The sequence below is a fragment of the Odontesthes bonariensis genome, chromosome 23 (genome assembly GCF_027942865.1).
Source record: "Odontesthes bonariensis isolate fOdoBon6 chromosome 23, fOdoBon6.hap1, whole genome shotgun sequence".
Lineage (NCBI taxonomy): Eukaryota > Metazoa > Chordata > Actinopteri > Atheriniformes > Atherinopsidae > Odontesthes > Odontesthes bonariensis.
The window spans coordinates 2,903,104-2,917,581 of NC_134528.1; the positions used below are offsets into that span (position 1 = coordinate 2,903,104).

At 42.1% G+C, this 14,478-nt stretch overlaps 1 protein-coding gene across 2 annotated transcripts in view; it reads left to right on the forward strand.

Moving 5' to 3' along the window:
- The window catches only part of grid1b (glutamate receptor, ionotropic, delta 1b), a 664,549-nt gene that overhangs the window by 634,717 nt on the left and 15,354 nt on the right, over positions 1 to 14,478 (forward strand). For both annotated transcript variants that reach the window (XM_075457866.1, XM_075457865.1), the window contains exons 14-15: positions 2,863 to 3,058; positions 8,398 to 8,564. In XM_075457866.1, coding sequence (XP_075313981.1) covers positions 2,863 to 3,058; positions 8,398 to 8,564 — 363 coding nt within the window. The remainder of the gene's footprint in view (positions 1 to 2,862; positions 3,059 to 8,397; positions 8,565 to 14,478) is intronic.

The following is a 14,478-nucleotide window of genomic DNA, read 5'->3' on the forward strand; positions in this document are numbered from 1 at the left end:
AATCGCGATTAATCGCATTTGTACGCAGAATCCAAAAATGAATCCAAAAGTAGTGTATAGCTTTTAGCATTTAGCTTTATTTTAAATGTGCTGCCATATGAATGAAAGTGCCATAACATTTGTTGTGCAAACACACTTTTAACATCAGCATCTTTCTGTAGTTTTTATGTAGAAGCCTCGCTCCACTGTCTGTTTCCTTGAATGACTTGCTGCTATCAGTTGTGTGTTTTGCCTTTAAGTGATATTTTAGACTGGAACTACTACGCTGAGAAGACAATTCAACTTGGCTGTAAATGCAGGAGTTTTTTTTAATTTTATTTTGAAATACGTGCTTTTATGTTGAAACAAGTAAAACAGGAAGTAGCGCCGGTTATCTCCGTGAGCTTCACACCTGTAGCAGTGATGTTACCTGCTAGTTTATCTTTATTTCATATCACATCTTATGTAAGAAAATGTTCATAAATGATGTTGCTGATATGGGATGTCATACAGCTTCATGTTAAAAGAGGCGAACTGTCCCTTTAAGAGAAGTCAAACTAATGAAAGAATACTTTTATGGAAGCAGGCTTTCCTTTGCGTCTTCTATAATCGGTTTTCTTGGTATATGGAGCAGCTTGGCTGCCTGGTTGATGCCTTTAAACTCCTCCCTCAGACGGTCCTCGGGGCTGCTGCTCATCGGCGTGTCGCTGAATGATGAAACATGACACGACAGAGTCTCACAGACTGAAGTTTAGTCGGGACATAAACTGCAGTCCGTGTGTGTCGCTCTGAAGCGTCACCTTTAGATAATCCCCTCAGAGATGCTCGACGGTTTGTTCACTTCACGCGTGAAAAGGATCGATGGCCCAGTCCAGCGTTCTGTGTCAGATTAACCCAAATCACAGCAAACCTCCCTCAGTGAAGTCTGAACTCTGATCTGAGCCCGACGCACGGCCAGTCGTCTTTCAGCGCCTGGTGTTTGAGGGAAAGGTCGGTGTGTCCGGGAAGTCTGCCACATTTCTGCTAAATCAGTCCACAGCGTCAGATCTGAGAAAAGATTCAGTCAGTATGCGAGTCTCAGAGCTTTCAGCTTCAGGAGCTAAAGACTGTAAACTGTTCCTTCAAACTGTTACAGGTTTGGGGTAAATACGGGGTAAACATAGGGTAAATACAGGGTAAATATAGGGTAAATATAGGGTAAATATAGGGTAAATACGAGTTAAATACGAGTTAAATATGGGGTAAATATATTTACTCTTGGAATATGTATGAATATATATTTGTCCCGTATTTACCCTATATTTAACACATATTTAACCTATATTAACCAGTAAATAACAGATGTTATAACGGACTTTATGAACAGATGTTATAACTGATGTTATAACATCTGTCTATACATCTATCTGTCTGGGTTGGTTGGAGGATGTTTGTTTATTCCATCATAAAAACTTATCAAATATTTTAGGGGGTAAAAAGGTATTTTAGGGGGTAAAAAGATATTTTAGGGGGTAAAAAGGTATTTTAGGGGGTATAAATGTATTTTAGGGGATAAAAAGGTATTTTAGGGGGTATAAATGTATTTTAGGGGGTAAAAAGGTATTTTAGGGGGTAAAAAGATATTTTAGGGGGTAAAAAGGTATTTTAGGGGGTATAAATGTATTTTAGGGGATAAAAAGGTATTTTAGGGGGTATAAATGTATTTTAGGGGGTAAAAAGTTATGTGTGCGGTGCTGAATCTGTAAAACTGGCTCACAGACACTCGGAGGCCGGGGGATTGAGTTTCCCCTCAACAGAAAATAAAAAAAGCTCCTCTCAGGCTGGAACGCTCCATTAGGTTTCTGACACCTTTTAGGAAAAGGCAGAACTCGGTGGTTTTTCTGCTGTGTGTACTCGGGCTGCTGTCTCTCATTTCCCATCTGCTCTGTGACACGCAGCTCCGGCCTCCTCGTTTAAATACAGGGCAAATACAGGGCAAATATAGGGTAAATATAGGGTAAATATAGGGTAAATACAGGGCAAATACAGGGTAAATATAGGGTAAATACAGGGTAAATATAGGGCAAATATAGGGTAAATATAGGGTAAATATAGGGTAAATACAGGGTAAATACAGGGCAAATATAGGGTAAATACAGGGTAAATATAGGGTAAATACAGGGCAAATATAGCGTAAATATAGGGTAAATACGGGGTAAATATAGGGTAAATACAGGGTAAATACAGGGCAAACATAGGGCAAATACAGGGTAAATATAGGGCAAATATAGGGTAAATATAGGGTAAATACAGGGTAAATACAGGGTAAATATAGGGCAAATACAGGGCAAATATAGGGTAAATATAGGGTAAATAAGGGGTAAATATAGGGTAAATACAGGGCAAATATAGGGTAAATATAGGGTAAATACGGGGTAAATATAGGGTAAATACAGGGTAAATACAGGGTAAATACAGGGCAAACATAGGGTAAATACAGAGTAAATATAGGGTAAATAAGGGGTAAATATGGGGTAAATATAGGGTAAATAATTAACAAGTTAACGCGATAATAACGAGTTAACTGGCCCAGCCCTAGTTTTTGTGTAGCAGCATCATTTTCCTCCTGGTTCACTGATGAAACCAAAACAAACCGCCCCCTCTTGGGCTCCAAGCAGCTGGTAGTCACTTTATCTCACTTTTAATGAGCAGAATCTGAAGCCGTTACTCAGTTAAGTGGTCCAAAGGTGACCAGAACTCATTCTTAGCCCCTAAAACCTGAAGCAGAACCGGCTTCAGATCGCAGCTGTCGGGTACAAACTGACGGCGGCTCAGTGAGAATTCATTTTCTGACACACCAAGTTCCATAAACTCGAGCACAACTTGTGTTTGTGTGTCCCGCAGGTCGTTCCAGGACTTGGCGCGGCAGATCGACGTGGACTACGGCACGGTGAGGGACTCCGCCGTGTACGACTACTTCAGGAACAAAGGCACCAACCCCCTGGAGCAGGACAGCACCTACGCCGAGCTGTGGAGGACCGTCAGCAAGAACGGCGGCATGGACTACTCCGTGTCCAGCCCGTCGGAGGGCATACGCAAGGTGTGTGTTCGTCCGTCTGAGCTAAAAACCTCCGCAGGCATCTCGCCACGTTCAAATAAATCGAGGTGAAGAGTTTCAGCTTCACATCGGTGGATGTTTGAGTCGCTTTGCTGCCGTGAATCACAGCTGCTGGAGCGTTTTTTCCCGCCTTAAGGCGAGACACGGCAGGCAAAAACAGTGATTTTTCATGCTCAATTTTGAGATTTTGGGCCAGTCTACTCCTTCAACATGTGTTCTTTCAACCTGCTCTAAAGAAAACGTTGAAAACATAAATTAAAATGTTTATTTTATTACATTTTGTTTACTCTTGGCAGCACGTTTCGCCCGAATTTACCAAAAAGTTAGCATTCCAACGCGCCATGTCGAGCTTCGTCTGTGTACTGGAGTCTGTCATGACCGGTATCGTTGGAAAGCTCTGAGTCTCCTGCACAATGATATGAAACCCAAATAACTGCACTTCCTTTCTATCAGTAACCAATCGTGAATGTCTAAAGGCGGATTTATAGCTAATGACGAAATCTCATTGGCTGCTACGTGAATCGCTCCGACGCTCCCGTGTTTATCTTTCGTGGAATCTCTTGAGCTTGTATTCTTTATTAATAAGATTATTTTATTCAATATTAGTATTACTAAGGGCCTGAGCATTTATTCTGGTTTCGAGCAATTGTTTCCAATACAAACGTATTAAATTCCCCTATTTAAATCTTTAAATGCCGTTTTCTCAAAATCAGTTTTCTGTATTTTTCCAGTATCAATATCTCAGCCTATGGAGCACCTACTAACACCAAACTTTCCAGTTATACACTTAGCAGTATTCTGGAAATATTTATAGAAGGATTTGTTGATAAATCATTCCTGGCCTGATTTATGTGAAATTATAATAAAAAAAATTTGGCGAAAATCGATGTTTTTTAGGCTATGGACAGTATATTTTGATTTCCTAGGAAATGAAAGCAGATATCCTGAAATCCCTCTATAATTTTCTTGTCATTTTGTGTGTAAACAACATGAAAAAAGAATTTTGCACCTGGCTTTATCATATGTTCAGATCTATCTTCCGGAAATATATGCAAATATGCGCATATTTAATGAGATAATGCCTAATTTGCATAATTAAATATACACATTTCTAAAACTTGTAATACATTTTTTTTTTCATACTTGTATAAGTAATCAACTGAGGAAGTTTCATGGTGATTTCTATTATTTTAAAATATTACCCTATTCACCTGTAGTGTCTCGCCTTAAAGAGCCGGCAGTTATTTCACACGAGGTTTTTAGGTGAGAATATTGATCTCAAAACTTTAAACACACAGTCAGTTAAATGACAATGAGCCCACTTGAAAAGTTCTTGAGATATTTTCAGAGTAGAGAGGCAACCGAGCATCGTTTCATTACTTTTCTCGTGTTTTTGTTGCCAATTCTGATGATATGTTTTGTTTCTAAGTAGATTTAAGAAAGCAGAGTTGGGCTATTTGTTCATTTTTTTCACTTTTACGCCCAAAAGTACCCTGAATCATCTGAAAAATGATGCTGTAGGGGTCATATCCCGCATGTTTGAGCCTGATGCAGAGCGTTTCTGACGAGTTAGAAATTAAAAGCTTCTTATTAACAGCAGCAAAACCGTTCAAACTAATTGTTCTGCTGAAAGAGAGCGTTAAACCAGATGGAAAACCTTTAAAACAGCTGTAACACCACATTAACCTCCCATTAGGTTGGATATACTCACTCATAAATCAATCTGAGGCCCATGTTTGTTATTTTATACTGAAAACATCCTAAAGCAGCAGGTTGTTTAATCAGAAACTGCTTTGAAACGAGCTCATGTGTTGTCTTACATTCCCCCACATGCTCATCATTCACTGCAGGCAAACGTGCAAAGACACTCCTCTGTTTGCCCGTTACTTAATTGAAACAGCGGCTCCACGACACACTAATTAACGGGGTGATGTCGCACTTTGTGTGTGTGAGAGAAAGCAGAACCTGCTTTACGTTTTTATCCTCATAGATCTCCCAAAAAGCCGATGACAAATTAGCGTCACAGACAAATCGGCTGTGAATGCCTCCATTATTCAGCGATTTGCCTCGAACCGTTACACACACTTTAATCAGTTTTAGAGCCGTTGTTGAGTGTTTTATCGATGCGGTCCTTCCACATGCTGCAGATTTTCTTTGTCATGAACTGTTTGAAGCCCTCAGATGTGCTGATACTGATCTGCAGGATACTGAGAAATCACTGCATCTTCATCACACACTACGCCAGCAGTTTGTTTTTAACATGGCACTAAAATAAACTCACTAAATGAAAGAATAATCACAAAGTCCTCGCTGGATTATTTACATTTTCTGTTTACTACTCTGTTTATTCTGATGGTAATGAGCCTGACGTGCATTTTATATGAGAAAACATTTTAAAAAGTTAGTTTCAGTGTTGCCTGCCAGTTGAATGCAGAGTTTATGTCATGTAAGGACAGCATAAACAGTTATCTATTATACAGATTTATGATGCGTTTCCTCCGTGTCAGACTCGTTTTCACGCTTCACTTTCTAGATTTTAACTTCTGCAACATTTTTTAGCTTTTTCATTTCACTCTGCGGGCCCACATATACCAGGCTGCAAAATAAATGGGGGCTTGTCCGGGATCTTCCGAGATGTGACATGAAGTGTGCACAGTTGTGCTTTTAAGCTTGAAAAAGTTGATGTAGAAATGTCCTCATATTTATAAATTTACATCTTCAGGTTTTATTGGAGTTTCTACGAGCAGATAAAGAGAAATGGGACAAAAATAAACTTGGGCTGTGCAACGATTAAAATGTTTAATCTAATTAATCACATGATTTCCCTGATTAATCGCGATTAATCGCATTTGCACGCAGAATCCAAAAACGAATCCAAAAGTAGTGTATAGCTTTTAGCATTTAGCTTTATTCTAAATGTGCTGCCATATGAATGAAAGTGCCATAACATTTGTTGTGCAAACACACTTTTAACATCAGCATCTTTCTGTAGTTTTTATGTAGAAGCCTCGCTCCACTGTCTGTTTCCTTGAATGACTTGCTGCTATCAGTTGTGTGTTTTGCCTTTAAGTGATATTTTAGACTGGAACTACTACGCTGAGAAGACAATTCAACTTGGCAGTGTTTACAGATGACTTTGGTTCTGTCGACTCCGCCGTCTGGAAGAACTTTAACATGAAAATGGCCGAGTAAAAGTTCCGTACCCTTCTCCATGTTTGGTGGATCCGCCGATTACTTTCTTTTCCTGTTCCACAGCAGACAGCAGCAGACTTTTACAAAATAAAAGCCTGTGAGCAACAGACTTTTACAAAATAAAAGCCTGTGAGCAACAGACTTTTACAAAATAAAATAAATAATAAAACAGGGGTGGTCCGTGGCGTAGTGGGTTGAGCAGGCGCCCCATGTACAGAGGCTATAGACCTCGCTGCAGCTGGCCCCGGTTCGAGTCCCACGTCGGATGGCCCTGTGCTGCATGTTGTTCCCCCTCTCTCTGCCCCCTGCTTCCTGTCTCTCTGAACTTTCCATTAAAGGCACAAAAGCCCACCAAAATGATCATTTTTAAATTATTTAAAAAAAAATAAAACCTGCGTTAATGCGCGATAAAATATTTAACCCGCCCAGCCTTAGTTAAAATATCAGTTGACTGTAAGTAACTGAAAACATCTGTTGATTTGATGGTGAGATCAGAGGGTTTTCCTTAGATTTTAGCTGTTTGTACAGCAAAAGCTTCTTATTGTCACTGTTTCAGTCAGCGGTTCGGCTGTGAGGAGGATACAGCCGAGCGGAGCTTCTGTTGCAGAGGTGGAGCTGTGGGACAGTATGTGCCCTTTGAGCCTTTGTTTTTTATGTTTTTCCTGCTTTAAAGCTTCTTTTTTCCCCCGCCGCTCTGCTCTGAGAAGCTCGCCGTGTCGTGCACGCCTCACATCTTTGTCCTCTGTAACACTTGCAGAGAAAGGAGAAAAACACACTTTGTTCAGAAGATGAGGCGTGAACACACGGCAGCGGCAGCAGAGAGACGCGAGGCGGTAATTAGGTTGAAACAGCGTGAACGGCGCGCTGCTTTAATGGAAGGAGGACAAAGAAGTGTGGCAGCGAACAGGTTGAAGGAGGCAGATGCTCCTGCAGCAGCTCTGCTGACGCAGTGAAAACACCCTCATCCTCATCCACTTAAACCCCCCCGCCGCTGTTCTGTGTGCTGCTGTCACCTTGTTCTCACCCATCCCTTCCTCACCCATCTGGGAGGAGGCATCACGACGGTCACATTTCAGACTAACAGTCCCTGCAGCTCCTGTTAACACCGACATCGAGTCATGAGTCGGTGTTACAGTGAGACCATTCAGGCTGTTTTTAACCACCTTTGTAGACAGAAGCCGGCACAAACAGAGTTTTACTCTAAAGGGAAAGTGACCCCTGTGCAGTGATGTAGGGCCGGGCAATTTTATCGATATGTTGTTTCCCAATAAAGTATTGATTTGTCATTTTTTATTTATATTTTTAAAGCAAACTTTATTGAAAAGTCAGACGTTACAATTAGTGAAAAACACAGAACATTAAGATAATACAATACAATGCCGGGGGGGGGGGGTCACATTATACAAAACTACAGAAGCCCAGAGCGGACGTGGTACCTCTAAACTTTTTTCTGATGGTTTTCTCGAGATAACGAGTTAATTTACCGATGGTTTTCGAGGCCACTTTTTCTCCCCAGTCCGCCCCTGTTCATATGTGTTTATATGTATTTCTGGCAAAGGTTTTTACCCATTTTTACCCCCCTTTCATTGGAAACTGAATAAAGTAGCTCATGAATCAAACATGGAATGTGGAGCGTTTGTGAAAATGCAAAAAGCAAATCCCGCTGGTGTGACGAGCATCTGAAGAATGGAATCAGGTTTAACTCACACCAATCATGCCGATAACGGCACCTCTCGTGCATCATTGGGTAACCATGGAGACCTGGTTACCTAGCCTGGTCCCCTCAGCCGGTCTCTGATGAAGTCGACTACATCAGCAGGATCACTGAGGTGTAAACGCCTGCTGAGCTGCAGTCCAGCCGGCCGTCTCCGGCTACTTTATTCAGTTTCCAATGAAAGGAGGTAAAAACCTTTTTTATCTATTTATTTATTCTTTATTTTAAGTTAAAGAGGAGTAACAGAATGTTTTTACAGCTCAAACTCTGAACCAAAGCAGCTCTCGGGATGATGATTCAGTTAAAGATCATAGATTTCAGTCTGAACCGCAGACCTGACGTACGCCACCCGCTACCCAAACTGTGAAGGATGTGGTCGTGTAACAGCTTCCTTTCCCCTCTTCTGTGTCTGCAGGCGAAGAAGAGTCCCTACGCCTTCCTGTGGGACATGGCGGTGCTGGAGTACGCGGCGCTGACCGATGACGACTGCGCCATCACCGTGTCCGGAAACAGCATGAGCAGCAAAGGCTACGGCATCGCCATGCAGCACGGCAGCCCCTACAGAGACCTCTTCTCCCAGAAGTAAGTGAGCCACATCACTTTGGGTCATGGTATATTTTCCATATTTCACTCTTTGATTATACAGTTAGAAGAAAGAAAGAGTGGCTCTGTTAGTGATCAAAGGTGGGTACAGCAGCCAAAAATTGTACTCAAGTAAAAGTAAAAAGTAGTCATCCAAATAATTACTTGAGTAAGAGTAAAAAAGGTGAAAAAACTACTCAAGTACTGAGTAACTGTTGAGTAACGTCTGATTTATTTGTTAACACAAGCATTCAATCAGACAGACAAAAATACTAAATAATCATCTTTAGGCAAATTAGAGTTCATCCTATTGATAAAATAAATTAAAATAAATTAATTAATTACAAAATAGCTTAAATTAAAATAATCCAGGTAAATTCAAGAACTTCAATAAAAAATAAAAGAGACTTAGGAAATGTTTAAAACATATGTAACCCATATGTAACCTAAAAAACAAACATTCACCTATCCATGGGGGAAAAACGAGTTTAGGAAACTTAGCGCTACATGTTTCCTCAAGTTAGATGTTGAGTTTCTGCTGAAATGTGCGTTTGTTTTGGTTGACACAGAAGACACATAATGTAGCTGCTGTTTCTCACTCTTTGTAAGGTAAACATGCTTTCAGTATGAGGCCTCGTCTGCGTCTTCATTTCCCACCGTTGGTTCTGACATTTTTCATCTGTTTCTTTCTTTGTTTGCTACGACTGCTAATGCTAAAGCTAACCCGTCCCGCCGCTGAGATCGATTACGGTCACGTGACCAGACTGCACGGCTGCGTCTGATTGGTGGAACACAGTCAGGTGGTAGAGCCTTTGGCGGAAGTCTCTCTCTCTGTCAGAATAAAACATTAAAATGAGGCGTACGCGGGGGGATAAAAATAATGAGGCGTAGAATACCAAAGAGGTAAGAAGAAAAGTAACCAGCTCATTGTAGCCTAATGTAGCGGAGTAAGAGGACAGTTTCTGCTGCACACATCTACTCAAGTAAAAGGAAAAAGTATAGAGATTTAAAACTACTCCTAGAAGTATAATGTTTTCAAAAACTTACTAAAGTAAATGTAACTGGTTGCTACCCACCTCTCCAGAGAGTTTGAGGACTTATTGATGAAGGCTGGAGGCAGTTTGATCCTCCTCGTTGACGCCGAGTCTTCGTTATGTCGGGGGTCGTGCAGATGTTGGAGATGAGGAACACCTGCAGCAGGCGGTTCGCCGCTCGTCGAATCGATAAACAGCGCTCGATCCTGAAGCTGTCATGAAAAGAGCGCACATTATGCGGCGATGTTGTGAAGCAAACGGGATTACTCACGGTGGATGTGTGAGCAGGAGGCGCTAATTACTCACAGCAAAGGCTGAAAATGGAAAGAAACTCAGACGAGTAAAACCTCGTCGGCCTTCAAACACAAATTGATCCCAGAGGGAGTTTTTAAAGTTGAGTTCATCAGTTAGTAAATCTCTGAATTATCAGCGAGTTTCCCCCAAAAAATGTGAAGACTTTCTCATTCGTCTCGTATCGATCGGTTCCTGAAGCGGAGACGCATTTCAACAAAGCGAACAGGTTGAGGAAAAGGTGGAATTAAAAGATGACGGAGGTGCTTGGGTGCCATTTGTGTCTGAACCCTAATCCCTGATAGGGGAGATCTTTGTCCACTTGGGGTGTACTTTCTCCTCTAATTTCACACTGGAAATAGTGATACTCATATTTGGTGAATTTTTGACTATTTTTTCGAATTTCAAACACACATCATATACAATGCAATTTTTTCATTGTGTAGAAATAAAACAACTTAATTTCTGAAAAGGGACATTTTTGTCCCCTTTTAAAACGACCTAAAAACATATTAATATTTCTTTCCACTTTTTTTTTTCATTAATCTTTTATTCCACTTCAGTTCTGATCATAACTACCAAGTTTTCAATTATTTAAAAAAAATAACCCTTTAGATGCCAATTTGAACTTTTTAGCCCAAATTTTAAGCCTTTAGGTGCCAGTATTTTCAAAATATGGAATGCAAAGTGGAATTATTGAGTAGGGATAATTATGGTCTGGGATATGTCAATGATTAGCAACAACATTGATTTTTAGGGATTTTTAATTTTTTTGTTATACCTGATTTAAAAAAAATAAAACTCCTTAATTTCTGAAAAGGGACATTTTTGTCCCCTTTTAAAACGACCTAAAAACATCATATATTAATATTTCTTTCCACTTTTTTTCATAAATCTTTTATTCCACTTCAGTTCTGATCATAAACACCAAGTTTTCAATTATGTAAAAAAAATTAACCCTTTAGATGCCAATTTGAACTTTTTAGCCCAAATTTTAAGCCTTTAGGTGCCAGTATTTTCAAAATATGGAATGCAAAGTGGAATTATTGAGTAGGGATAATTATGGTCTGGGATATGTCGATGATCAGCAACAACATTGATTTTAAATTTTTTTGTCCCTTTTCAGAAATTAAGTTGTGTTTTAAATCAGGTATGAGAGTTAAAATATAAAGATTACGATTCAAAAGTGATTGTAAAATGCAGGTAAGACTGTTGCACGTCCACTTCTGTTGGAATAAGCAGCAGGATTTCTGGGTTTTATGGTCAGATATTATGTTCTTCCCGTCTCCTCGTGGGTGCGCTTGTTTGACGTCAACTTTGAAGGTATTTTAATGGAAGTCACCATCTTGTAGAATTCCTTTAAAGGCGGAGGATCTGGGAGCAAACAGCTGGAGCCGGTCAGAGGAAATGACTTTAGTCGCAGCAGCTATCACCTCCACCCCCCCCCCCGGCTGCAAAGGGCGGCGTGGAATGAGAAGCAGCAGGACTCAGAGTCCAGGCGGCTCACAGCTGGAGACGCCAGGAAATGTGTGAAGATTGCTGCCCTGAGTTAAACTCCTCAACGTGGAAACAGCTGAGACTTTGTGTGGAAAAGGGAAACTCAGAGATGTTAGCTGCAGATCTGCCAGGTTGGGGTTTCCACACCAGAAGATTAATTGACACCATCCTCCTCCTCCTCCGTGTCACACTGTGAGATAATCTCATTTCTCCTTAAAGCTCTGAGACTGTCTAACTGAAAAGCAACCACCGGAGGGTTGAAGACGATGCTGTAGAACCGCTGAAACTGAGATTTTTTACACTGTTGAGAAGGGACGAGTTAGTTTTAGGAAGATATTGTCCAACCAGAATGTGTGACTTGGCATAAAGTCATGAAATGTGGGACTTTGACGTTCCAGAAGATGTTCGTGTAAGCAGAAGATCCCTGGGATGTAGCCCATAATGTTAGCAGTGATGAAGCGCATTCAGTAAAACTACTGATGCTTTATTGAAGACATCACTCCTTTCATCTGAAAGGTTTATGAGCGGCTGATTGGTTGATTAAGATCACATGTCAGTCGTTTTCCTGCCTTTACGAGCATGTTTAGGTCACAAGATCCAACCTGCGGATGTCCTAAGAGCTTGAAAATGGACGACTGGACTCATGACACCCCAGTTCCTTGCAACCTGAGAAGGAATGAGTCATAGAGTCCGTGTTCACAGAGATGTTGGGCTGTATGGTTTGAGTCAGGCTGAGTTGGAGATGCTGTTTCTGAGACCATGACAGAGTTTGGTGTCATCTGCGTAGAAGTGATCAAAGAAGCCATGTGGGCAGATGATCAGGCCCACTTAGGTGGTGTACAAGGACCCCTGATGTTTGTCTCGCCCAGTGAGGTCGGATTCCAGCCAAGCGAGTGCTTTGCCTGTGGTGTCCATGCTGGAGAGAAAGGACAAAAGGATATGGAGGTTAGCATTGTCAAACGCAGCCGATAAGTGGAGAGAAGTTAGCTGTTGCTCTGACTTCTTTGAAGGCTTCTGTCACAGCCAACAGAGCCGTTTCAAAGCCAGATTGGTTAGGGTCAAGGTTATGTGACCGGTCTGACCTTCTGATAGTAGAAAGTAGATATCAGCGCTACTGATGCGAACCACCTGTCTGTGTGAAGTGGTGTGTTGCTGTGGTCATGGGGCAGCGTTACCTGGTTCGTTTGCAGAACTTTACCCAAGAAGGGCAGCCGCTCAGCAGTCACCCCGACTGTTACAGATGGCTTTATTACACACAGCTGTTCTCTCATTTCACTGATCGCATCCAGCTGAGACAAAGACAAAGGTATCACCCACTGAAGGGACAGACCTGGGCTGTGTTCCAAACCGCATACTTCTCCTACTACTCATACTAACGTTTTGAGTTAGTATGCCAGTTTGAGTAAGCGAGAAGTTCCCGGATGCATACTAGATTCTCCGAAATGTTGGGTATGCATCATGAGGTCACTACTCATACTCAAACTACCCAAGATGCAACGTAACGTGACGTCGCCGATCGTCATTTCCTGTCAAAACGGCAGTTTCAAGCTAGCTACAACGAGGGTAGGTTCACTTCCTGTTTTCAAAACAAAAGCACCAATTGTATCCTAATGGCTTTCCCTATGATAAAAGGCAACGGGTATTTTATTTTGTGAAAATAACCGGAAGTGCGTTGCTCACTGCGGCTAGCTTTAGTAGCACCGAATTCGTGGGAACAAAATTGTAAATAGCCGGTATTTTGTCAGGTTTCCAACACGTTGGGGATCTAAACGACTACTTTCTCACCTGAAAATGTTTCAAATGTTGCTAAAGTTTACAGAGTTTAGAGCTTAAGGGAAATCAGCTTCAGGCCGGCTGATTTCGGCTCGGGCAGGAGCGCAATGCATTGTGGGTAAAACGATCTGCATACTGTCTGATCGATGAGTATGTAGTATGTGGTTTCGAACACAGCCCTAGTTAAAGCACAAACTTGTGTCAGAACAGCATCTTAACCATGATAAAGCACTTTCTCCATTTTCTAAACCCACGAAATCCAATGGAATAAGGGTCTAAAAGGGGGTGGAGCCTATCCCAGCTGTCCATGGGCCAGAGGCGGCGTGCACCTGGGCAGGTCGCCGGTCCATCACAGAGACAAACAACCATCCAGACTCACTCCAGTTAACCTAACATGCGTCTCTTTGGGCAGAGGGAGTCAGAGAACCGGGACAGAACCCACAGAAAGGCCCCGGCTGGCCGGGATTCAAACCAGGAACCCTCCTTCTGTGAGGTGACGGTGCTAACCACCACACCACCGTGCAGCCCACGGAGAACCATCCCTTCCACCGACACTTTAAGTTAAAATCTGTCAGGACGTCCCAAAGCAAACCTGCAAAGCGTCGCGTCTCAGACGGCGAAAAGGGAAACTTTCCGGGGCTCTTCAGGTTCCTCATGGCTGCTTCTCCTCCCTCTGCGCCTCACACTTCATCTTCAATTAAACATGGCTGTGTTTACGCAGGGATTAATTTGTGCCACTCAGCGGAGACAAAGCTGCCTCTTCCTAATGAAGTTTTCACACTGGGTCCGGCCTGCCTGAGCGGGCGCCCAACAGCCCGAGGCGTCCTCGCAGCGCAGCACTCAGGGACGAGCGGGAATAATGGGCTCCGGTGTTAAATGGAGGGCAGAGCCATTGTTCAGCACAGAAACCATTATCTCCACATTCCTAACTGCCGTTTTCATACCTCGTCCCATAACTGCTGTTTTACTCCATCCCTGGTTTCCGTTTGAAAATCCTTCCATTAAAAACCTTTACAGACTTTGCTGCAAAGCTATTTCTTCCTCAGGGTGTTTTGGGGGGGGGGGTGCGCTGACCTTCAATATGTTCACGCTGAGCTGAGCAGATTAAATACAGCCAATAGGGCTCTGGTTCAACTCCAGCTCAAAGTAGATTGTACTCCAGTTGTCTTGGCCTAATTAGCTAAGAGTTAGTTACTGAGAGTCCATATTCTGTACAGGAAGTAAGCTGGTGTGCTTTAGGTAATTCATCCGCTGACATCACACCCCGCTGCTCACCTTAACTGGCGTCCGTGCTGTGATCATCTGCTGCCTGGTCTGAA